The sequence below is a fragment of the Acanthisitta chloris genome, unplaced genomic scaffold (assembly GCF_000695815.1).
Source record: "Acanthisitta chloris isolate BGI_N310 unplaced genomic scaffold, ASM69581v1 scaffold4342, whole genome shotgun sequence".
Classification (NCBI taxonomy): domain Eukaryota; kingdom Metazoa; phylum Chordata; class Aves; order Passeriformes; family Acanthisittidae; genus Acanthisitta; species Acanthisitta chloris.
The window spans coordinates 42598-66267 of record NW_008659745.1 but is presented as its reverse complement, the minus strand read 5'-3'; the positions used below and the strand labels follow the sequence as shown (position 1 = coordinate 66267).

Genomic DNA, 23670 nt, shown 5'->3' with positions numbered 1-23670 from the left:
AAATACTGATTTGGGACAGTGTAGCTATTCTATTATAAAACACAAATTAAAAAAAGTTACAAATTCAATAACTTTTTTTTTTTGTTAATGCTGTAAAACTACACATTTTCTTGCAAACCTGGTGTGGAGTGGAAAAAATACCAGGAGGAAGCAAATAGGGAAGTCCCACAAGGAGACAGTTCTAAAGTCCTGTGTCTTAAATGTAGATCAACTAGGCATCTACACATGACTTCTGAATATTTGGAAAGTCATCCATTTCTGGATAGCAATGGCCTTTCTTTTTGGAAAGAAAAGAAAGTAAAACACTTCAAGAGTTGCCTCAGCACAGGTTTTTAGCTAACTACAGACCTCAGGTTTTGGCTGTGGCACTTTGTGGATTGCAGCCAGCTGTCCATCTCCAAGCATCTGCCAGAGATTATTGCCCATGAAATCCTGCAGAGGAAGGGATATATTAGCTCATCTGACATTACCTGAACTAGGTTATGGAGTGCACATAATTTCTTCCATTGGCAGGGTGATACACAATGATTTATAGTTGGGAGCAATGTAATTTTCATTCATCATAGTTGTTTGAAAACTGAGCAACTGATTCCGTGGTTGTCTAAAGAACAGCTCACTAGAGACTAAATCCCAGTTTTATTTCTCACTGAAATAAAAAAAAAAAAAGCCAAAAGAGGCCTTCAGTTTGAGCTTATAAACTTGTCTCTAATATGAGAACCAGAATAACCTATTGAAACATCTGTCAAATGGTCATACAGATTCCACTTGTACAGAAATAATGGCCCACATAACTTTTGGCTTAACATGGGTCTAATATTTTAACCACAAGGCCCTATTAAAATTTCAAGCTATTAATTGTGCCCGTGAAGTCTGGATTGGAAAATATTATCCAGCAGTTAGAATTAAAAGGGAAAGGCTCTCATATTTCAGGTATTTTATTTCCATGGAGAGATAAACTACATTACACTCATTGTTTCCCAAATGCAGCTTAGAGATACTGAAGTCTGTCACTGATGATACATTAGATCAAAATACAACTTTTGTTATGGAGTAAGCTGGGATCTTAACAATTTGTGACCATGAAGCTTTCCTTGGGTTATAAGTAGGTCATATCTCCAGGGCAGAGATCCTATCTTTGTGATTTCATAACACTTACCAACCTTTGCCATAATTAGGGACCCTGTGCTGCAGAGAGTGTTCTCAGTGGTGCTGCCACAATAAATCCTTACATTATAAAGACAATGCTTGTAAGTGCCTAATTGCATTATAATGGTTAAAAAGCATTAAAAATACACAGAAAATGAGAATTCAGAGCTGTTGGGTCAGATTCTCTGAACAGATTCTCTGGACATATGCCAGGTCTGCACTGGGGCTCACTTCACTGGAGATATGAGTCCTCCAGTGATCCTTTATCACTTTAATGAGCAATTCAGTCCTTTGGGCTGACCAGCAGAACCAAGTCGTTTCTTTTCTCTCCAGGGATATGCTCAGGAGGATTGCGGTTTTTTGTGAAGTTTCCTGCTCTGTCTTGTGGAGCTTTGTCCCTGAAGTGAAAGATCCCAAGAGCAGCCTGTGGATGCACCTGTATTTAGTCACCACAAGTATTATCTTGTGGTGCTCTGTCTTTGAATACACTGTGGCAGCAAATATAGTTCACTTTGGCTGCTATTCTGCAATTAGATCAGCACTAACTCATTTGAGCTGCATCAGGACATGTTCCCCAAAGAGGTGTATTTAATGCCCATTGTGAGATACAACTTGCTGCCTGAGAGGTGACATTCATCTGACTCATGGAAATGTTTCCATCTGACATGCTTTGTAGTAATCATAGAAACAAATATTCAGTTCCAGGAAACAGTTCACATCTTCCAAAAATAGGCAATTGAAAGTGTCTGTTCCTGTACTGTGGCTATATAGTGACCCTAAATAAAGGTATCGAGCTTAGATGTAGAAATCCTCACTGCAGTCCTCTTAAGTTCATGAATCCTATCACACACATCTTGATTTCAATTCTAGCATAAATACATGTTCACAGCTGGCTTTATGTCTCTCTGGCAACATCCAGGCATACAAGCAGTGTATCTGTTGGCCAATAAAAGCAACAAAATGGGTACAACTATGTGCATCTTGAGTGTGTGATGTTTCAGCTGACCGTCTTTGTGAGGTGCATTAGAAAGGCAGTTCATGCACAAGATAACTGTGGGTAATATGTGGGATGTTTTACTTCCCATATTGTGTATCTTAATTTTTGGTGTTTGTGTAGTCGTTCAAATCAAAACAATTAGATGGAAATGTGGCTTGATTCTAACAGGATTTATTTCAGTTCTTTGGGCATATGTCCAATGAAATAACCAAACAGACATCAGAACTGGTTTTCTTCACTTCTGTTTTCTATCTAATAGAGTGCCTATCGAGTCTTCACTAACAGTACCTGCTTGAAGCATATGATTCTGAAGATTCGTAGAGATGCTCGGAATTTTGAGCGGTATCAGCACAACAGAGACCTGGTAAATTTTATCAACATGTTTGCTGATACCCGACTGGAGCTTCCTCGCGGCTGGGAGATAAAAACTGACCAGCAGGGCAAGGTAAGAGTGCCAACAAAGCTAATCACTTGTTTAACATAAGCACATCAGGTTGCTTGATTGTTAAAGGTTCTTTCCTTCTTGACTCAAAATTGGTGAAGGTTTGGTTTAAAAAACACAAGTAGCAGACTTATTTTAGAAGCCAAAAAAAAGCTTCAAGAACAAATGTTTCAAAAAATTTCTAGCTTTGTGTAGAATATTGCACCATAGCAAAGGCAGCATTGAACTGACACAAAGTTTGAGCCAGAGTAGATCTGTTGTGACTGCAAAATTTGACTTAGTGTCTCTACCTCCAATGAAGCTTTGCTGAGTGACTTTTGGAACCACTAGATAGGCTAAAGCAGCATTTCCCAGTAATTTCATTATCTTCTGTCTTGTTTGCTTCATGGCTGTTACATATGCTTTTGATCTACATAGTTTCAGGTATTTTCCCAGAGCTATTCCAGCTTCAACTATGAAAGTCCTGTCAATTGCAGATATCTTCCATGTATTGTACTTAACTAAGGTAGTTCTGACATACAATTGCCAGTGGCTTTCACACTGTGTTCCCACAATACCATCACAATGTTAGCAGTCTTATAAAAACACATTTTTCTTTTGTGTTTCAGTCTTTCTTCGTTGACCACAATAGCCGTGCTACCACTTTCATAGATCCCAGGATCCCACTGCAGAATGGTCGTCTCCCTAATCATCTGACTCACAGGCAACATCTTCAGCGACTTCGTAGCTACAGTGCTGGAGAGGTAACTGTGCTAGTATCAATTCAGGAGCTTTTGACAGGAGATTTCTGTATCATTAAAAGCACTTCTTATCTTTTAAAAGCATTGAAACAGATTCTCTTTGAATTTTTATCTTCCAAAGACAATATGGGATTTTTTTTCTTCCTGATGGGTTTATTTCAGAACTTGCTGGTAATGAAGTTTTATATTTTGATGGTTTTCAGAATAATAAGCAGGTCAAACTTAACTGAAGTGAAATGATGACAAAATAGATTTTAAGAGAAGAATCCATATTTGACATCCTGGTCTTGCTTTACTAAAGTCAAGTCATTCATTATTTTTATAGCCTGATACTTCAGCAGCCTCATTCCCCACTGGGACACTGTGCTGTGAAAAGATACACTCTGCAGCAGTAGTGTAGTAATGTATGTTGAGGTTTGCTTCCCTAGCTTTCAGGGACATTAAACATCTTTCCCATGTTTCATGGGGATATCTTTGATCACTGAGGGCTATGGACAGGATTGAAAGAAGCATAAATACTGTGATTCTATTGTGTATTTAAGTAGGAAAAAGTAACAGCAATCAGATTTCTTCATATAGCAAATCCATACAGTTGAAGATTTGTAAAGATTGATGCTGAATAGATAGAGATGAATTATGGTGAAAGGATCTTCCTGTTCCAGAAAAACATCCAGAGAAATGCCTGTGAAATTAACATCAAAATTTATTGCTGCAGAACCAGTCTGAACACCCCTCACTGCCAGCTAGGGGTGGGATCAGGAGCTGACTAGAGTGTGAGGTCAGTTCTTCAGGACCAGAGGCAAACCAGGCACGAGTAGCTTGGGTATTTTTTCTCCATCTTGGGTGAATATGGCAACATATTTTCTGAAGATGGAAGTGTATCAATGGATCTGTTTCAGTCATCTCTTCCCACCAGCTTAGCAACTTCCCTCTACCAACAGCCTGCAGTTTAGTGTTGCTATTGTGTTTGAATTACTGGCAGAAGTGTGATAGCCACCTGCTCGATGATTCATATTTGTGCCCATGCTTGCCTGGGGCTTGCTTACAAATTCACCACGTCATGGACAGAAACACCACTGAGCAACTCATATGACCTAGCCCAAAAACTACACTTGGTTTTGCAAGCACTAGCAAGGCTGGCAAGGAACAATTTGCAATAAACCCAAAACATCAAGTGCAGGGAAGTGAGTCAAAAGTATTGAATACTTTTGAGTAATGATTCTCTAGGGAAATTGTAAAGTGTTCATTGCAGCCACTGATTTGACACAATCAGCCAATGAGACAGGACTTTCTGTCTTGGGAGCCATCCATGTTGGCACCGTCACCCCACAGTCGTTGACACAATCAGCCAATGAGACAGGACCTTCTGTCTTGGGAGCCATCCATGCTGGCACCGTCACCCCACAGTCTTGGTGGCCCAGGTCCCACAGTGCTTCTGCACTCTTGTCATAGTCAGTAGCTTCCCCTTTGGAAGTGTCTGCTGCTCCACTGGAAGGGTTCCCATTGATTTCCAAGGACTTCGGATTGATACCTAAAAGCCCACAGTTTACAAGGAAAAGATTCAACCCTTTGCAACTCAGCCCACTTATTAAGAACCTCATGTTCCATGCCATTTCCTATAAGTGTATGTGGATGTTCTTTTGTCCTGTAAGTCATGTCTGGTAGAGTCACACTTGGGGCTTTGTCCTGGCCATTTGTCAGCTGTCTGCAGGCCTGCTGGTTTCTTTGCTGAGCAGATGGTGTGGCCTCTGGAATCTGTCACCAGGACAGTATGAAGGACCACAAAAGAAAATTACCATTTTGAACACTATGTACAGATGTCAAATGAGCCTGAAGGAGACCAAAACAGTGAAGCTTGTGGGTGCAAGAGAGGGTATAGAAAAGAGCCTGGGTAGTGAAATAAAGGACCTTTGCAAAGAGTTCTGTTGTCCACCTGTGGAGATTACTGATATTAAATGGTACTATATATAAATTTGACAAAAATGCTACAGGTTCTTTAGTAAGCATTTCTTTAAGGGTGTCAGTCTTTTACAGGAAAAAGGTGGTTGATGCTACTCATGGTTAGCTGATTTTTGAAAGAAATTTTCAGGTAGCTGTACTGGCCAGCAGTAACTAAAAGAGCAAACTTTTCTAAGTGATTCATTTCCTTCTACCACTGCCTTAAGCAGAACAGGTCAGAAGCATTTTCTATTCCTTTTAAGAGACTTTCCATCTGTAGTGGAAAACAATATATATGATTACAGGGTAGAGGTTTTAAAGACAGAAAGAAGAAAGAAGCAGGCATCCACAATGGAGAGGCAAGAGTTGCTGGCTGGCTGGAGTTGCTGGTTAGCAAGAAAAGCAGAGGAGGTACTGGAATATAACAGTATATACATCTCGTTACTGACCCCAACAGCAACAAGCAAGTAGACTGCAAGAATCAAAGCAGATTCAAACAGGCAAGAGACTCTCAAATCCAGCAGCGATATAAAACCCAGGAAAGGGTAAACTTGAAAGGCTCCTGTGATAGTTTGGACTCTCCACTCTGGTTGCAACATCCCAGTATCAATTTCAAAGCTGTTAAACCCTGCCATAAATCTGTCAGATTGCTCTGCACTAGAAGAGCCAGGTCACTAAATCATTAGAGGGGCTCTTTTTTTTTAATTAGAGAATAATGTGCTAATCAAAGTTAAATGATTCAATTAGAAAGTCAAAGTAGGCAAGGCAGTTGTGTTTGAACACTGAATTGGAGCAATGAATTGTGCTCTATTAGCTAAAAGGTTGGAAAGAGAAGTGTTAGCAAAATGAAAGTTAATTAGACAGCTGGGATTTTTCCTGTTGTGTTGCCAGAGAAAAATTGTTTAGAGGTGTAAACATGATCCAAACACAGCATTAGCATTGCCTAAGGATGGTGATGAAGAGAAGTACAGCACCACAGCATGTGCAGTTTATTGTATCAAGGTGAGTACAGAACTGGATTCTTACAATCTGTTTGAATTCATCTGTTAAACTAGAGCTAGGAAGAAGGGAGTGAAGGTTTCCTTTCAGAATTCTTTCTTCAGGAGAAATATGTCCAGGCATACTACTCAGCAGCACTGGAAAGCTAGTCAAAGAAAATTTAAAAAAATCAGGCGACATCAGCACTGGAAAGCTAGTCAAAGAAAATAAAAAAAAATCAGGCGACGAGCAAGGGGAAGATGCTGGGCAGAATGCAGTTCCCAAGTGATGAGCAAATACCAACTGGTGCTAATTTTTATGGGAGATGCATGTTTTACTGCTCTGTTATTCCTCGCTTTCCCCCTTTCTATCTTCTGGTCAGTAAATCTATGCTCAGCAACAAGGACATAGAATTTGTCTTTGTCAAGACTATCTTCTGGTCAGTAAATCTATGCTCAGCAACAAGGGCGTAGAATTTGTCTTTGTCAAGTATGAGTCAGAGCTCACCCTTAAAAACAGGCTCAGCCACCATCTGCACTCCCAGGCAAGTCTGTTCTACGAGGACCTGAGGAAGAGGCATCTGATCTCCAGAGCTCCCTGGAAGTGAAGAAACTGAGCACAACACAGTACCTTAGTACTGTCCCAGACATCCTCACTAGTACAACTGATCGCAGGCCAGTGTGCCATCCTGACTGTGCTGCACACAGGTAGCCTGAGAAGGGCTTCATGCTCACTGTGGCAGTGATCATAGGGCATCTCTTAAACCTAAGCTTCCTCCTTCTTCCACAGCATAGAGTGAATGCCATAAAGGCCACAGAGTGCTTGTGGGGTAGATGCCTGGGTCACAGGGCAAAAGCTATCTAAGCCTGAGCTAAGCTTCCAGTGTCAGTTGGCCTGTGGGGTGTGAGGAAACAAAGGCAAAAGATGAGTGCAAGTGAAATCATAACTGAGTGATGGAGCGAGACATTTGCCATGCACTTTCACAGCAGTTTTGTGTTTTCGATTGCAGTATGCTTTATTAGAAACATCAAGATTTTCATTGCTTAACCTGTGTATGGACATGCATCATGTGCATTGACTGGTATCTTGTTACATATAAACATTTTATGTTTTATGGGCTCCAGAAGGCAACTTGCCAGTCACATGCAGCTTCTCAGTTTTCATTTATATCCAGTTGGAAGACCTGGCATTTGGCTGTACCACTGAAAATGGGTTGGCACCATTTGCTTGGATGCAGAGCTAAGCATTTAAAATATTGGAGTAGGGGCAATTTCTTCCTGAAGTGGTTGCCAAGTACTACAATTTGTGCAGTGAAAAAGGAACTGCTATTAGTCCAGTAGTGCCAATTTGAATTCCTATCACATCTTGTCCTGATACAGGCTGTCCTCACAGGCGAAAAGTGTTATAACTGCAAGGGGAAATGTCTTCAAATGGAAAGAGGGTAGGTTTAGATTAGATATTAGGAAGAAATTCTTGACTGAAGACACGACACTGGCACAGGTTGCCCAGAGAAGTTGTGAATGTCCCATTCCTGGCAGTGTTCAAGGCCAGGTTGAATAGGGCTTTACCTGGTCTAGTGAAAAGTGTCCCTGCTGGTGGTAAGGGGGTTGGTACTGACTGATCTTTAAGGTCACTTCCAACCCAAACCATTCTATAATTCCTCTGTTGGATTCACTGTGACCGTATTCTGTAGGAACACATGAGAGACAGGTGGGTTTCCCTCAACTTGCACAAGTCCCCAAAGAGTAACCCATCAAGTAATGCCTTGCCAAAGACAGGCTGCCAGACCTCATTGTTTGGCTTCTAATTTTCTCATACCTGAGTGGTTTTCCACCTTTTAATGTATCTGCCTTTCTGACATGATTCCCTTCACTAGATAATGTGTTTAGAACAGTGGCTTTCTTTAAGTGCCTTTGTTAAGGGGCATGATGAATTGCCTTCTTACTACCCCTTTGATCAACTCTGTATTATGTTCTTTTTCAGTGCATACAGTTTGAATTCTGTTTCTGGTTGTACAAGTTAGGCAACCTGCTTTTTGGATGTCATAGCCTTTTTGTGTCCTGTGACATAGATAGATATACCTTCCTTATGTTATTTCCAGCATTAAACTTCCCTTCATCAGTGCTGAGTGAACATGTTGCAGTGTTGGAGGGGGGGTTCTCTTTGCAAATGAACATTTTTGTGAAAACCTTAAGGTAAATACAATTATGCTGGGACAAGAGACTGTATGATATTACAGAGATTTTATTTTCATTGAACTAGAGAACTCCATCACTGCAATACCTTTATTAGCGTGCATTTACTTCTGGATTCTGGTGCCTTCACTGCAACATCAGAGAGGTGTGATAGGTATGGATAATGGTGTACCTCCTCTCGGAAACTCAGGATTACTTGGCTTTTTAAAATTGACTGAAATATAAAGCTGGAATTTTCATGCATGCTTTCTGTCCTTCAATGACTCAGCATCAGGGACCATTCTGAAGGTCACAGAAGTAAAGATGAGAAACCTTTTAACTGACTGATGTGCTACCAATGGTCAGTTTTGATAATTCTTTTCCTTTCCTCTGATGTTGTAGGCTTCTGAAGTTTCTCGAAACAGAGGAGTTACTCTGTTGGCCAGACCAGGCAATAGTCTTGTAACAGCTATTCGAAACCAGCACCATCATGAGGCATTACCTCTGGGTAAGCCAAGTTTCTCTTTTCTTCTCAAAGCAGTGCTCACAAAGATGCTTTTTAGAACTTCTCATCAACCACATACACTGCTTTACGTTGCTCTGTGCCTCACTGGCAGTGTAGTCAGTGTGCCCCTGCAGAGTTGTGGTGACATGACTGGGCCCCCTTAATGGTGAATAAAGCCTCTGGTTTGTTTTTTCCTTTTTCAGCTTACAATGACAAGATTGTTGCATTTTTACGCCAACCTAACATTTTTGAGATGCTGCAGGAGCGTCAGCCCAGCTTGGCCAGAAACCATGCACTCAGGTACTGGTTTTTTTCCCCAAACTGCTGAAACCAAGTTCCAGGAAGGATTTCTTGTAGCGGGAAAAACCAAATTCTAGCAACTGTGATACAAAAGGTGAACTTGGGCCCCATATGGCGCTGTCACCATCAAAGAGTAGATGTGAATCAGCAGGATCAATGTGGTTACTATAGTTATTTTCCACAGACATCCAAGAAGTAAGAAAAACCAAAATAACTATGGGCAAATAATGATATATCCAATTTCTATTCTAAGTATTGCTGAATAGCAGAAACTCTGTCTTACCTACAATTATCACTTTGCTTTTCAGAAGATAGGGTTAAAATTGTGCTTGGATGAAGTCATCAACAAAACCCAATAAGTCCTGTAGAACCAGGATTTTACTTTGTGGTGGGATTTACACCCATACCATGGACATAGTTGCCCTAGATTTTATAAAGAAATTGGAACATTATGACTTGGATTGTACCCTTGTCTTTCTCGCTTGACATAATGGTGTCTTTTTTATTCTTCTGTCCATTCCTTGCCTATTGGGATTTTAAAAAACGAATGAAAACATTCCTTGCCTATTGGGATTTTAAAAAATTAATGAAAAACCAAAAAAATACCCAAAACCCCACAAAACAACAGCAAAAAATACCCCAAAAAACACCAAACCGAACAAAACAAAAGAAACCCCCACAACTAAACACCAGTACAATTTAAACTAATTTGAATTCCAAAGTTTGAATTAATTTTTTTTGGCCAAGAACTTAAGCTAGTGTTAATCAGGCTCAGCAATGCCAGGATGCACCAGCTAAGAGTTGGACCAAAAGTTTAGTTTGTACTGTGCAGTAAGAAGTGCAGCTGCAGGCTAAGAGTTGGACCAAAAGTTTAGTTTGTACTGTGCAATAAGAAGTGCAGGTGCATGACTGCTGAAGGAGGAGCAAAAGAAGGACCTTCAAGTTCCTGCAGTGCAGTTTCTTCTGGTAGCCTTACTGACTCATTGCTTACCCATGAGGGCCAGACAAAGAGTTCTTTGGGTGTAAGGATTAAACTTCCTTCCTGGAGGAATTAATACATTCAAATAAAATGAGAGAGGCAGGATGAAAAATGCTGTCAGTGTTCAAGACGTACATTTCTGTAACTGAGAATTTCTTATCTTCACCATCAAATTATTCCAGACTACCTTTTTTCCCTCAGCTGTAATTTGAATTCTCGTTTTTCAGAGAACAGATGATGCTTTTATCTCCTTTCGAGCAGAGAACAAAATTGACTGGTGATAGGGACTAGACAGCTTAGCCAGTGTGTAATGAGATTTGTAACAGGATATTGAGCCCTTTGCCTCCAGGTCATTGCTGATTATACCTTGGGTCAGGAGTGATCCCAAACTACTGTCTAATGCTTATACAGCAGATGTTAAGTTATACCTTGGGTCAGGAGTGATCCCAAGCTACTGTCCAATGCTTATACAGCAGATGTTAAACTAACTCCTGGGAGACAAATGTCCATCTTTAACAGAGTTTGATTCTGCAGTACATTACAGTCCCACTCATCAAGGTACTAAAGCACATCCTTGACTTCAGGTAGAATATTTTGACTTGTTACTAGAATGAATATATTTGGACAGTGTGATGGTTTAGAAACACATTGACAGGCTGGGATGTAGATGTGTATCTTCCATAATCCTAATCTTCTGATAGGATCCTATCCTATGTTTCCCACTCTGTATTAGCAAAATGTATGATTTTACACATCTAACACATTTTTACAATGTATAACCTCTGTGTGATCAATTTGGATCAAGTACATGTTAGTGTTATTTGCCAAATAGAACTGTCAGAGGTAAAGGAGGTGGTATTATGTGAAATTCTGTTAACAAAATGTGGTATGCTAGTTGTAGATTTAAACAAAAAATCTGCTGTCACTGACCAGAGCTATACGCATGAACTTGGAGGACTAAGAATCATTGTTTTCTAAAATATGAAATAAAGTCTCTTGATTTTGGATCAGTAAACTGAGTGATAGAATTATTTTTGCAGGTTTGTTAGTGAGATTAGAAAGCGAATCAGGCAGCTAAGAAGTTTGCTATTTTTGTAAGAAGAGGAACAAGAACTAGCAAAATACCAAGGAAAAATAACTATGTGTAGTTCACGCCGTGATAATGGCATGTTTTCTTCTGGTTTGGTTTTTTCCCTTCTCAATAACATCATTTATGTTTCAGGGAGAAGATCCATTACATTCGGACAGAGGGTACACATGGGCTTGAAAAGTTGTCCTGTGATGCGGATTTAGTAATTCTACTGAGGTAATCAATTTGATCAAGAGCACAATGTCATTACTTACAGTACCAGGGGAGCTATCTGGCTCTTTGTCAGCATAATTGAAAAGATTTTCTTAAATCTTCCATACTGGTAGCCATCCAAAATAATTCAGGCAGTGTATGTCTGTCAATTCATACTTCCTGGAAGGCAGCCTCCATCAGTGTATTGAACTCCATCCCCAGCCAGCTCAGTCAGTACAGATGTTACTATCAAGTAGCAGATAAAATAGAATCAGGTCAAAGTGTTTCCTTTTAATGGAAAAATTCTTGTTTCTTTTTCCTTTTTTAAAGAGGAGAAAAAAAAAGACGGACAAAATTCTTTTATTTCTCAGTACAACGATGTAATTTCTCATTAAATTATCAGTTTTACCATAGCAGTGCTGCCCACACATGCATGAAACCTCAAGGTGCAATGCAGTGAGCATTGCTTGGGTAATGTAGCTAAGGCTTCAGTTTTAATTGGAACCAGGGAGCTTGGTCTTTTGGTCCTGGCTAGGTCCAGCACAGATGAGGATTTATTTTATTGTCTTGGTCTTGCATGGAAAATGTTGCTTACCCTGGTGGTTTTGATATGTTTATATACCACTGCCTTATGCAAGAAGTTTCCAACTTATTCCCATCAATTTAATTCAAATGGCCAAAGCACTGAGCTATATGAAAATGTACTACCCAAGAAAAACAACCTGGGACACAGGTGTATCTTTATCTCTCACTGCTAATGTGTTGAAGATGTCCCTGTTTACTGCATAGCCTCACATCTTTGCTCTCTGTCAGTAGACTGTCAGTAGACATTAGCACAAAATGTCTGTAAAATTCCTTTTGTTCTTCGTAACTGGTGACCATATTTGGCTGTATTTGGGAAACCTGTGGATTTTTTTAATCCATGAGTTCAGAGGTGCACCCAAACTTAGGACACAGCAGACTTGCACCATACTGCATGTTTACATTCCTTCATGAATGTGAACCAAATCTCTCCCTATTACTTTTTCCATGCAGCCTTTTTGAAGAGGATATTATGTCCTACATACCACTGCAGGGTGCCTTCCATCCTGGTTACAGTTTCTCTCCTCGCTGCTCACCCTGTTCATCACCCCAAAATTCTCCAGGTAAGGAAATGGGGAAATTAAGACAAATCTTGCCTTTGTGGTCTTTCTCCTAATAAATTGAAAGGAGCAGATTCAGAGCCAGCATCAGCTGTCAGCCTTCTAATTCCAGTGCCTACTCCGAATCTGATCCCAGCTGCTTTTTCCTGGATCATTTGCTGGTGCTCTTATGTGTCTGTTGAAATGTTAGTGGTAGCAAAAACACAGAGATCAGAAATTGCCCATATGGAAGAAGGTATTTTCCTGCTTTTTATATAGTTGGAAAGGATAAGGATGAGAGAATGGTGCACTCCAAGCATAACTCACTGACATGGAAGTACATTTATATTATGTGACAGGAGCAAAGAGCAACTTCCAAAGGTGTATTGCAGTATTTCCAGTACCCCTGTAAAGTTTAGTCTCCTCCGCTCAGTGTTCCAAAAACTTGTCTTCTTCCCAAGGCTATTTTAAGACCTGAGGGGATCATCCTCATCATCTAGTCTGACCTCCTGTGTTGAGCCCATTAACTGGGGTTTGACGGGAAACATATTTTCCAGAAACATATGCTGTCTGAGAAGGTTATTTCCAGCTATGCTATGTCTCTGTAGTTATTGTTTGTGATATAGAAATTTGAGGAGCTAATGTCTGCCTTTTGCCAAGATATACAGCCCCCACCACAGTCTCACTGCATGGCTGTGTCCAGTGGCCATTTTGAAAGAATTGACAGAATTGTGATCTGAAGAAATCCATTTTTGGCTCAGCTTTTTGAACATTAATTTAAATTATCTGATTTCAAACAAAATTAATGGACAAGAGAAATTCAAGTCTTGGAGGTGACTGTGGAAAATTGGAAGTTTTTTTGATATGGAAGAGTTAAATGCTGAAACCCTGTCTATAGGAGGACAGTGTTCTGTCAGAATGTCTGATTTCCATTAATGAGTTTTGATACCATCATTAAAACAGTTCCATTCCTCTACATCAGGACATGTCATAAACAACAAACAGGACAACAATCTAAGTATTTGTCACAAATGTGACTTAGGAGACTGTTAAAAGAACTGCACTGTTCCCTACCTGTTCTTGAGAAAACACAAGAAAGCAAATACTTATTTCTGGCAACATACTGTCTGCTTGCTCATTTCTGTCACTGGTTAGAGAGCCCATGAGAACTGTCATATGTCCTAGGGGGAAAAAAAGTCTAATAGAAGAAAAGAAATGTCACAAGAGATTCACTGTGCACTGTGTGTAAATATACCTTTCTGTTTCACCAGCAGAGACAGTTAGTAATGTCCCTCCCACCTGGCAACCACAATACTTTGGGCTCCCTCTAAATATGATGGGGGTTTTTTGCCTTCCTTTAAGAAAAGAAATGTCACAAGAGATTCACTTTGCACTGTGTGTAAATATACCTTTTTGTTTCACCAGAAGAGACAGTTAGTAATGTCCCTCCCTCCTGGCAACCACAATACTTGGGGCTCCCTCTAAATATGATGGGTGTTTTTTGCCTTCCTTTGGAGCATTTGCTGCCAGATTTGTCATAAAAGGGCTTGTTTTAATTGTCTCTGTAATGAGATAGGCAAATGGGATTTCATGGATCCATTCTTTGACCCTTTATGGCATGGCGCTTGTTTATACAAAAGGAATAATCAGCTACTTTGAGAATACAGCCTTCAAAACAAAGCAGGTCCCAAATTGGTAAAAATCTGCTGTATGTGTGAATCATAATAGGGAAATGTTGCATTCCTTGCTGACAGAAATCCTGCTGATGCCACAAAGGGGTTTTGTGTTGATAGCTGGAAGTGTTTAATATACAGTCAGATTAACACAGGGAAACCCGATTCCCAGCTTGGCTAGGGTGCTAGGCTCCAGTGAATAGCATTGCTCTGAGTTCCAGAGGTTTAATCCTGCCAAGTAAGGAGATCTTCTATACAATGCAGAGGAGAGAGATTGCTTAAAAGTACAAGAGGGAAATAAAACCGTAATGCCACTGACCATGAGTGGCAGTTATGCATAGCAGTCTTTCTCATGCCTTTCTGATCCTTGAGTTTCCGTTCAAATCAATCACAGTTAAAGACTGAGGTAACACAAGGGCACACACAAGATCAACTTAACTGTTATTTTATTGAAGAAGATACAGCCCCTGGAAGTCGTTGCAATCACATAATTATAGGAACTTAAAACTCCACTGATGGCAGGCAGAACAAAACTAATACTGAGTGTAAACCTGTAAAAATTTCCTAACACATTTATTAGCCAGTTCTGTCTGGAGACATAAGCTGCATGATTTGGAAAATTGTAAAGCCCCATGCACCTTAGGATGCTGTTCGTTTTTCCCCTCAGGACTGCAGCGAGCAAGTGCAAGAGCACCTTCTCCATACAGGAGGGACTTTGAAGCCAAGCTGCGCAATTTCTATCGAAAACTCGAAGCCAAAGGGTATGGGCAAGGTCCAGGTAAAATTAAGTAAGTATTATGACAAATTACTCAAATAGTCTAACACGTCAAAGCTTTGTCTTATATCATTAACCATGAAGACACTGATAGGGAGTGGAAAACACACTGGAGAATGCATTTTGTACATGAACCATCAGGGCAAGAGAACATCTTAACATGTTGTGCAAAAGATGACCTTCAAGAGGCTTTTGTATGAAGTTTTATTTCATATAGGTTCATACTCTCTTACACTTGGATTTGCTACATATTTAAGAGATATGTAGGTATTCCTACCTAAAATTTACTAGTAGGAGAATGATCCATTCAGGCAAACATCTACCAGATATTAACAACAGCTACATCATTGTGATGATGGAATGACTCCAAATTCTTTGCATCTACATACCAGTATAACTTAGGAACAGCATATGACCCTACAGAAGTTAGCCTGTACATGCAGGCATAATTTTCCATAGTTCTTTGTGTTGTTAGCCCTCCTGGATTTGAACTAGAGAGATTTCTGCCACTCTTCATGTATTTTGGGGATCTATGTCATTTGGTTGTGGCATTTGCTTTCCAAGTGTCTTGTTAATTGGCTCTTGAGTCTGTACCTACTTGTGCTCAATCTAGTTATCCAACTTTGCCAAAGGACTGTGTGTTTTTAAGGTATTTCCTGGGCATCTGGTTGAATTTATGAGTCAGGTTGCTTCCTACCAAATGACATCTGTTGTGGAAAAGAAGAAGTCAAGAAGAAGCCAAGCAATTTATTCCAGGCAAATGTCATCATCAAAATAATCTTACAGAGCTGAGTAGTTCTAGCTGGTGGCTACCCCTTTTTTTTGTGTCCTGCTAAGTGGGTCCAAGGCAGACATGAAATGTAATTTAGAAGGTCTGTCTTAAAATGTCCATGGACATATGAACAAGAAGGATTTCTTGCACAGATGGTGTTTAAAAGTGCTATTCATTAAGCTGTTTTAGAGGTTGGTAGGGGAGTGAGAGATGTATTCTGTAAACAAAGGCTGATACTCCCTTTGCTTCCCCTGCTACAGAAGCAATAATTTCATGGACATTCACTGGATTAAATCCAGGAAGTGTTTCAGGCCAGTTCCAGAAAGCTGTGATCTCATACACACAGAAAACTCACAGCTCCCTCTACCATATGAATTTGTACATAGAGGTTGTTGCAGAGAGTCTTAGCTGTAGAGCAACACTGTGAACCTTATCACAGCACTTTGAAGAATTTCACCTTTGAGGCACACAGAAAAGCCTAATGAAACAACTCACTGAAAACCCATAATGGTCAAGTAGCATGTGCAATTTTAGTAAGTTCTCTGAGAACAAATGTCTCTCTCTTTAGCAGCATTTGTTTACCTTCAGCCTTACAAGCTCACACAAGACTCAACCATTAAATCTTTATTTCTCCCTCCCTTTGCAGGTTAATAATACGACGTGACCACTTGTTGGAAGGCACCTTCAACCAGGTTATGGCGTATTCACGCAAGGAGCTCCAGCGGAACAAACTCTACGTCACATTTGTTGGCGAAGAAGGGTAGGAAACCACAAAATGCTATCTGCTTTGAAGTAGCTGTTATGGTGCAAAACACCAAGTTGATTAAGACTGAGCCTCTCTTGTTATGTAATGTTGCTTTGGTTTTGGTTTACCTCTAAGTGATTCATCTTAATCAACCCAAACATTTGTTAAAAATAACAGAAACATTAATGCTTCATTTTCCTATAACACCTTCCATCTAGATGTCTCAAACTGACAATTGAAATGGTTAAATGTCATCTTTTTGCCATAGGTATTTTGATTTGTTGGAAAGAAAAGCTCAACTACAGGCCAATGTTTGCACTCTGAATCAGCCTCAGGACTATAATTAGGGCCCAGACCTTTATCCACTTTGTTACTCTAACACTTCACAATGGATCTGGCTTTGCTTAAAAAATTTTGCTTTGCATGCCATCTAATGATCATTGGCTATCCATATGTGGATTTCTTGTATCTGGCTGAAGTGAAAAACACGAATGCTCTTTAGTCCTTATAGTTTAATTCACTCAGTTGGAAGCTGAAAGCAGTAGAAATCTCTTTGCTTTCTACCAGTCTTACAAATCCAGGAGCCATTCTTTATGATTGAAGCCAGCCCCTGACCTTTTGTTTCCAAATGCAGGCAGAACCTTGCAAAGCCACCCTGACTCACCTCAAGAGCTATGTTGTAATTGAGGCTTAATCCACACACTTTTATAATGGAAAGACCATTGTGCATATTTCCAGTGTTCCATATAACAAAGGCATGAAATTGTATTTCAGTAGCTTTGCATGTCAAGTTTCTTTTTTTCCAAAACCACATAGATAGGATTTCAGTTCCAAAGGTACCAGAACAGAATGGATCTTGGGCAGCTCTCATCATGTCCATCAACTGCTGACACTATCATCTCTGAGGTGGCATGTCATGTGAAGGGCTTCTGCAAAGCTAAGCTTGTCTGGGAACATGTTAGGTCCAGTGGAAAACAAAAGTCACCAGTCTCAAAGAGTCACTCATTGACATCAGTATCTGGGGTTTTTTTCACTCTTACTTTTTATACTCCATGGATTCACTATTATTTAACAGAGGTCTTCTTGCACAGCTGTTTTTGCCTCTGGCTTGTAAGTAAAGTATAACCATGTATCACACCTCAGTTTGTGTTTTTGTAATAGTATTCTGGTATGCTAAAACTGGCCAAAGTCATGTTTTTCCTCCCCATATCTAATAACTTCTATGTGTGTGGCATGTTATCCTCAGGAGAAATTACAAACCAATTTGATTTGCAAATTCATTCATTCTTGACTGATTCATTTACATCTGAAGATATATTCCTTCAGGCTTTCTGCTGCTTAATGCTAATATACATTCTGCTGGAGGGACTCCAAAACACCAGTTCCCTACTGAAAAAGAGGCGTTGATGCCGTATGGCCACATGATGCTGTATGGGCACAACTTCCCACATGTTTCAAAGCTAAAAGGACATTGAAAATGAACTGTGAAGGCTTTATGATGAGTTAATGTGTTGCCCAGAAATGAAATACCTGGTCTTCCCTTAGAGGTTTTTGCATATAGAAAGTGTTACTTGTAGTTCATTAGTCCAGCCATCATCAGGCTTAGCCCAGTATTTTAATGTCCATTGAACCAGATCTGTTCCATGGCCAACACTAGTGGGTCATGTGGACTTATTACCATCCTCTTTTGCTGTTGTGGCTTTAGTCTCACCATATGATCCTAGAGCTAAAGCTCCTCAAAGGGAGAAGGACTGAATCTCCAGATGTAAAATAGAGGAGGATGGGCCTGCCTGCCCTTTATCATCTTTCCAGTTGCACAAATAAATCATTCAACCCCTTGCACTTATGCTTCCATAACTTCAAACATAGTACAGAGCATTCTGATCCAGCTGCAGAGCTTTCCACTTACTTCACATTTTTTAAGTAGAAGGAATAGTGTCCACCTCAGAAAATCTTTTGGTATGCATGATATACAGCTACAAATCATTTGCTTATATCTCTACATGTAGGTTAAAATAAATTGAAAAAGCTACCTACCATTATTAGAGAATGATCTGTTTTTAATAAATCCATCACAGCTGGCCTTAATGCATTCATTACACTTTTTTGGTCTTGTTTTGCTTTGTTTTTTCAAGTCGAGGTAATGGGAAACAGCTTGATTTAAAAGTTGAGTTTAAAAAATGAAAGGAAAAAAGGTGACTCTCTACAGAGCAGATTCATGCAACAGCAAAGCACAGCTGAAGGTGTACCCCATAAAAGTATCACACAAAAGTAGAAAAGCTTGGATGCAGTAACTGAGGAATCGTTGTTGTATCTTAAGAGACACGATTCTGTTGAGATGTGGTCTTGTTCAACATACACCTTTAGGTTATAACTATAGCTGAGAAAGCATCCTTGGGACTAGATTTGGTTATATCTCGGTGTAGGAGAGTAAAAGCAATTTCTGTTTCAGTCCAGGCTGTCTGGTCTGTGAATCCAGGTGTTAATAGGCAGTTCAAACCCATTCACTAAAATGCTAGCCCTCTGCTAGCAAGCAGAGGCAAAGCTGAGCTTTGCTCTGATTTGCTAAGCCTTTGGAACAAAGGAAAATAAACTACGTAAGGGATGTGTCCCAGTTATGATTCCTCCCAGATCAGCCTGGATATTGGTGAAGTTTCAGCATCACAACTTGTTCAGGACTCAAAACCAAGTTTTGAGAGGAGAGATACACCCTGTTAGAAACACTTGACTGCACAAGCCACTGTGTTAAGGTAGCAGCCAATGCAGGTAAACCTAGGAAATTGATTCAAATGGTAAGGAACCTCATTTTGTCTCTTCCACTTTTTCCTTTCCAGGTTGGACTACAGTGGCCCCTCCCGAGAATTCTTCTTCCTTCTGTCTCAGGAGCTCTTCAATCCCTATTATGGGCTGTTTGAGTATTCAGCCAATGACACTTACACTGTACAGATCAGCCCCATGTCTGCCTTTGTTGAAAATCACCTGGAATGGTAAGAAGATTTTATGCAGAGTTGAACAATCATTTCAGAGCAATACAAAAATGGAAAAGTAAAACCAAAGCTGCCAGTTTAGACTAGACTAAATAGAAGTACTGCTTCTGCTGGGAAGAAATGTGAAGTAGGTTGTGGAAAGGAAGAGAGGGAGTAAGTATAAATACAAAAGCAGGCTCTGAAAAAGGAGTTGTGATGAGGTACTACTATTCAAATGTCCTGCTTGCATTACTTGGGACTTGATATTGGTATACCTCTGTGAGAATGTGAAAAGGAAAGGAGAAGAGCTCTGCTTAATACAGACCTAATCTCCTTGGTCCCTTTCTAAGAAGAGCAAGTGTGGTCTTTGTTTGTGTTTGAAAGCTATACAGTGTTCTCTAAGAGCCACACTGCTGCTCTGTACATACCATAGGCCTTAAAAAAGGCCCAGTGAAATCAGTTTCTGTTTTCTCCCCTGACAGAGTATCCCTGCTTGTGTGGGGCAGGGCCAGCATAGTGAGCAGGTCCTTTACCTTACCAAGTAGGTGTGCATACAAATTGCTGATCTTGGTTTCTTTATAAAAAATTCTGAAAGCATATTGTTGAGCTCTTCATTTTTTTATATTGCTGCCTCCAGATCTGTCTGTCTTTGGGAGCTATTTTCATTTTGATAGCTTCAGATGTGGTTCAGCATGGCTGTGACCCCTGGGCATCATTTGATCCCTTGTGGGATTTCATTTTGTCAAAGAAGTACTGCCACATGGGTTAGTTCCTATGATGTTTTTCTTTGTCAATCTAACTGGCTCCACTCAGAGATCCTTTTTTAAAATGGAAGGCAGTTCAGGCCCCTTTTAAGTTGCAAGTAGTGCATGTCCCTCTATTTCTGTAAACAGATCCTCCTTTGCTTGGCTTACAGCAGGCAGGAGATCAAGAACAGTTGTACCATCACCTCTACTGAGGTTGCAGGGGAAAAAAGAACTGTGCTTGGGACTAGCATGGTCTCTGAATAGTTGGGATTTTTTTTGTATTATCACTTCCAGCAGTGGAGCATTACACTAACAATGATCCTTGCATTCAAGTCTTTCTCTTCTGACATGAGCAGGAAAGAGAGCAGCTTAGTTCTTACAGTTTGTCCATTGCACACACTTTCCCACTGCACTCCTGTTCATTCAACATTATGCCGTGCCTCCCTAGTTTTCCAGAAGAAATATAGTCTGTCCTTTGTTCATATTAACAGACAGCAAACTTTTGATATAGGAGTCTGCTCTTTGTGGAGAGGTATTTTGATTTCAAGGCAGAGGACCACTTAGGCAGGTGCAAACCCAAGGTCATTCTGCCCACACTGTGAGCAAACTGGATGCAGGCCTCTGTCTCCAGAATTGGTGTTGCCAAGTTATCTCAGCAATGGTTGAAATAGGCCCTTACTCTTATGTGTTATAAACACTGTTGTTGTCAAGACTTGCTGCAAAAAGTATGTATGTTGTTTGATCCCTTCATTTCGTCCTTCTGTGCATGGAGAGATTTCAGCACGAGAGGCAGATTTTTAAAGGTATCCTGGGCATACAGAACAGCAGAAGGGCACCTAATACAATTTTCTGTAGCAGCTAGTATTTAGCTCAGAAATCAGCAGCAGTTAGACAATCCAGCTTCTTGCATGGAGAATGTTGTTTGGCCTTTGGGCCATTCTTGGTTGTTTTTTTTAGGAAAGATAAATTAAGTCTCTTGGACTGCAGAAGGAAATGAAGGCTATGAATGAAGAGGTTTGTACGTAAGTTTTGTAAGTAGGGCAAGATTGCAGGACCCAAGGGAAAGATAAGGAATCCAGTCAGTTCTTGGAAATACTTCTTGAACCTGTTATGGAAATAGTTGGCTGAGACCAGCAGCTTATAGTTAGCCTGATAGGTTTCATGATTGGCTTGTAGATATCTAGACATTCTAAATGTTTTTATGCTGGCTGTGTGACTGATAGCAGCCATTCACATGTGACCCGAGAACCCCAGCTAAGATAGGATTTGGACCAAGCTTTCTGAAGCACAAAAACTGCAATTCTCCTATAAAGCCTTCATAGGCTAATTTCTCAGAGGGCCCTGTACTAACTTGCTTTCATTGTTTGTTCATGAGGAATGGGGGTTTCTGACAGTCTCAGTCTTTCTCCAAATCCGTTCTCATCAAAGTCAGTGCTAAAACTTCTGTTTCTCAGATATACTTGTTAATATGATTCCAACAGAGCCTCCATCCTCTAACATGCAAGAGATAAAGATTATTTTCCTGTTCCCAAATCTCCTATGAAGCATCAAATCTCTATGCAGCATCAGTTAACATAGATGGATGAATCAGTTTGAGAGTCCCAGCGTTACAGATTATTAATATTCATAGTCTTTTCAATGCTTGAAGTTTGATGTCAGTCATGAAAACCACACAACCACAATTGGTTTAGATTTGCAGATTTCTTCAACTGCATGCTTTTTGGTGCTGTGGGGCTTATCACTTATGTGAAATCTACCCTTGACATGTTTTTCTGTATAGTAATTCTGCAAGGCATGGCTATATTAATAAACAGGGCTAGCAAGAAAATTCCCTAAAAATTGTTTTACATTTTCTCTTTCCTAAGCAACAGTGGTGAGTTTGAGCTGAATACAACAAAATGCAAAGATGGGAAACTTTGTTCGTACTGGCAGAATTGAGAAATACACTGCTCTTTTCCCCCAGCCTAAAAAGTTACAGTTCTTCCCTTTTAATGGCTTATTTCATGCTTTGCTCTTTGTACAAGTACCATTCTGAGTTCAAAATGAGCACATCAAAGTGCAGAGAAGTTGTATGTATGCCAAGTTAAGAAAGAGACATAATGACTGGAAAATATTTCTCATTTATGGAGAAACTGAGATTTAACACCTTTCCTGCAAGCTTCCATTGAGTAAGACTTTTTCCTTCAGTTAACATATGTATGTGCTGAACACACGCGATATAAGATACCACACATTTTCAAAGTTAAAAAAGATATTTTGAATCCCTCTGTATCTAAAAGGACACTGTCGTAACTCTCTAGACCTAAGAAGTTTGATGATACACATTTTTATCTGCATGCTACAGGATGTACTTGAAGCTTATAGCCAGAAGAGTTGCTTTTAATCCATGCCAGTAATAAGCCATTCTGTCTGGTCTAGGTAACATGTCTAGCTCTTTGCCTGGATATTTGAAAGTATCTTCTAAAATATTTTTGAAATACACCCTGGCTTGAGGTAGTTTGCCCTTCTCCAAATAAATGGGCAAAATGTGGTGGCAGCTGCTATGTATTATTTCAGTGAAAAGCATATGGTTTTGCTCAGAAGTAACATTCTTGTCTTTGCACTTGGTCAGGTGTTTTGAGCAACAGAAATTGGGTGAGTCACTGAAGAATTCTTCTCAAGTTCTGTTTAATATGCTGGGAGATGGAGTAGTGGGGAATATTAAATGTCATGTGACCGAGGACACTTGTTCTGTTCAGCCTGAAGACAAGACTGAGGGGAGACCTCATAGCAGTCTACAACTTCATTGCAAAGGAAAGCAAAGGGGCAGGCACTGATCTCTTCTCTCTGGTGGCTAGTGACAGGACCCAAGAGAATGGCATGAAGCTATGTGAGGAGACGTTTAGTTTAGATACTAGGAAAAGGTTCTTCACCCAGAGGGTGATTGGGCACTGGAACAGCTCCCCAGGGAAGTGGTTACAGGACCAAACCTGACAGTTCAAGAAACATTTGGACAACACTCTGAGGCACATGGTGCGATTCTTGGGGCTGTCCTGTTGGACTGGACTTGATGATCCTAATGGATCCCTTCCAATTCTGATTTGATTGACTAAGGTTGTAGTTCTCTTTTTCACCAAAAGGCAGGAAATAATAAAAGATTGGATGGGTAAATCAAACCTGAGGAAATATGTTTCTAAATCTTGGGAATAAAATGTCTAGTTCCAGAGTTTGCGTAGTCTCGATTCTTCGTGTGGGCCAATGTTTACTCTCCCTGTCTTCTTCATGGTGCATTTTCAAAAGGTCTAGAAAGTCACTGGCAGCTTTTCATTGCACCTCATTCATTCTGTATTGTAACAAAATTACTTGCCTAATCAGTTTGATACACTGTGGTTTTCCTCTGGCCTGTATTTTG

The 23670-nt window shown here is 40.1% G+C and overlaps 1 protein-coding gene across 1 annotated transcript in view; it reads left to right on the top strand.

Moving 5' to 3' along the window:
- HECW1 (HECT, C2 and WW domain containing E3 ubiquitin protein ligase 1) overlaps positions 1–23670 on the top strand; it is a 62437-nt gene that overhangs the window by 8383 nt on the left and 30384 nt on the right. Inside the window, exons 5-13 of the mRNA XM_009069501.1 lie at positions 2403–2588; positions 3194–3328; positions 8818–8923; positions 9124–9220; positions 11422–11505; positions 12517–12626; positions 14943–15063; positions 16469–16582; positions 19402–19554. Of these exons, the coding sequence (XP_009067749.1) occupies positions 2403–2588; positions 3194–3328; positions 8818–8923; positions 9124–9220; positions 11422–11505; positions 12517–12626; positions 14943–15063; positions 16469–16582; positions 19402–19554 (1106 nt within the window). The remainder of the gene's footprint in view (positions 1–2402; positions 2589–3193; positions 3329–8817; positions 8924–9123; positions 9221–11421; positions 11506–12516; positions 12627–14942; positions 15064–16468; positions 16583–19401; positions 19555–23670) is intronic.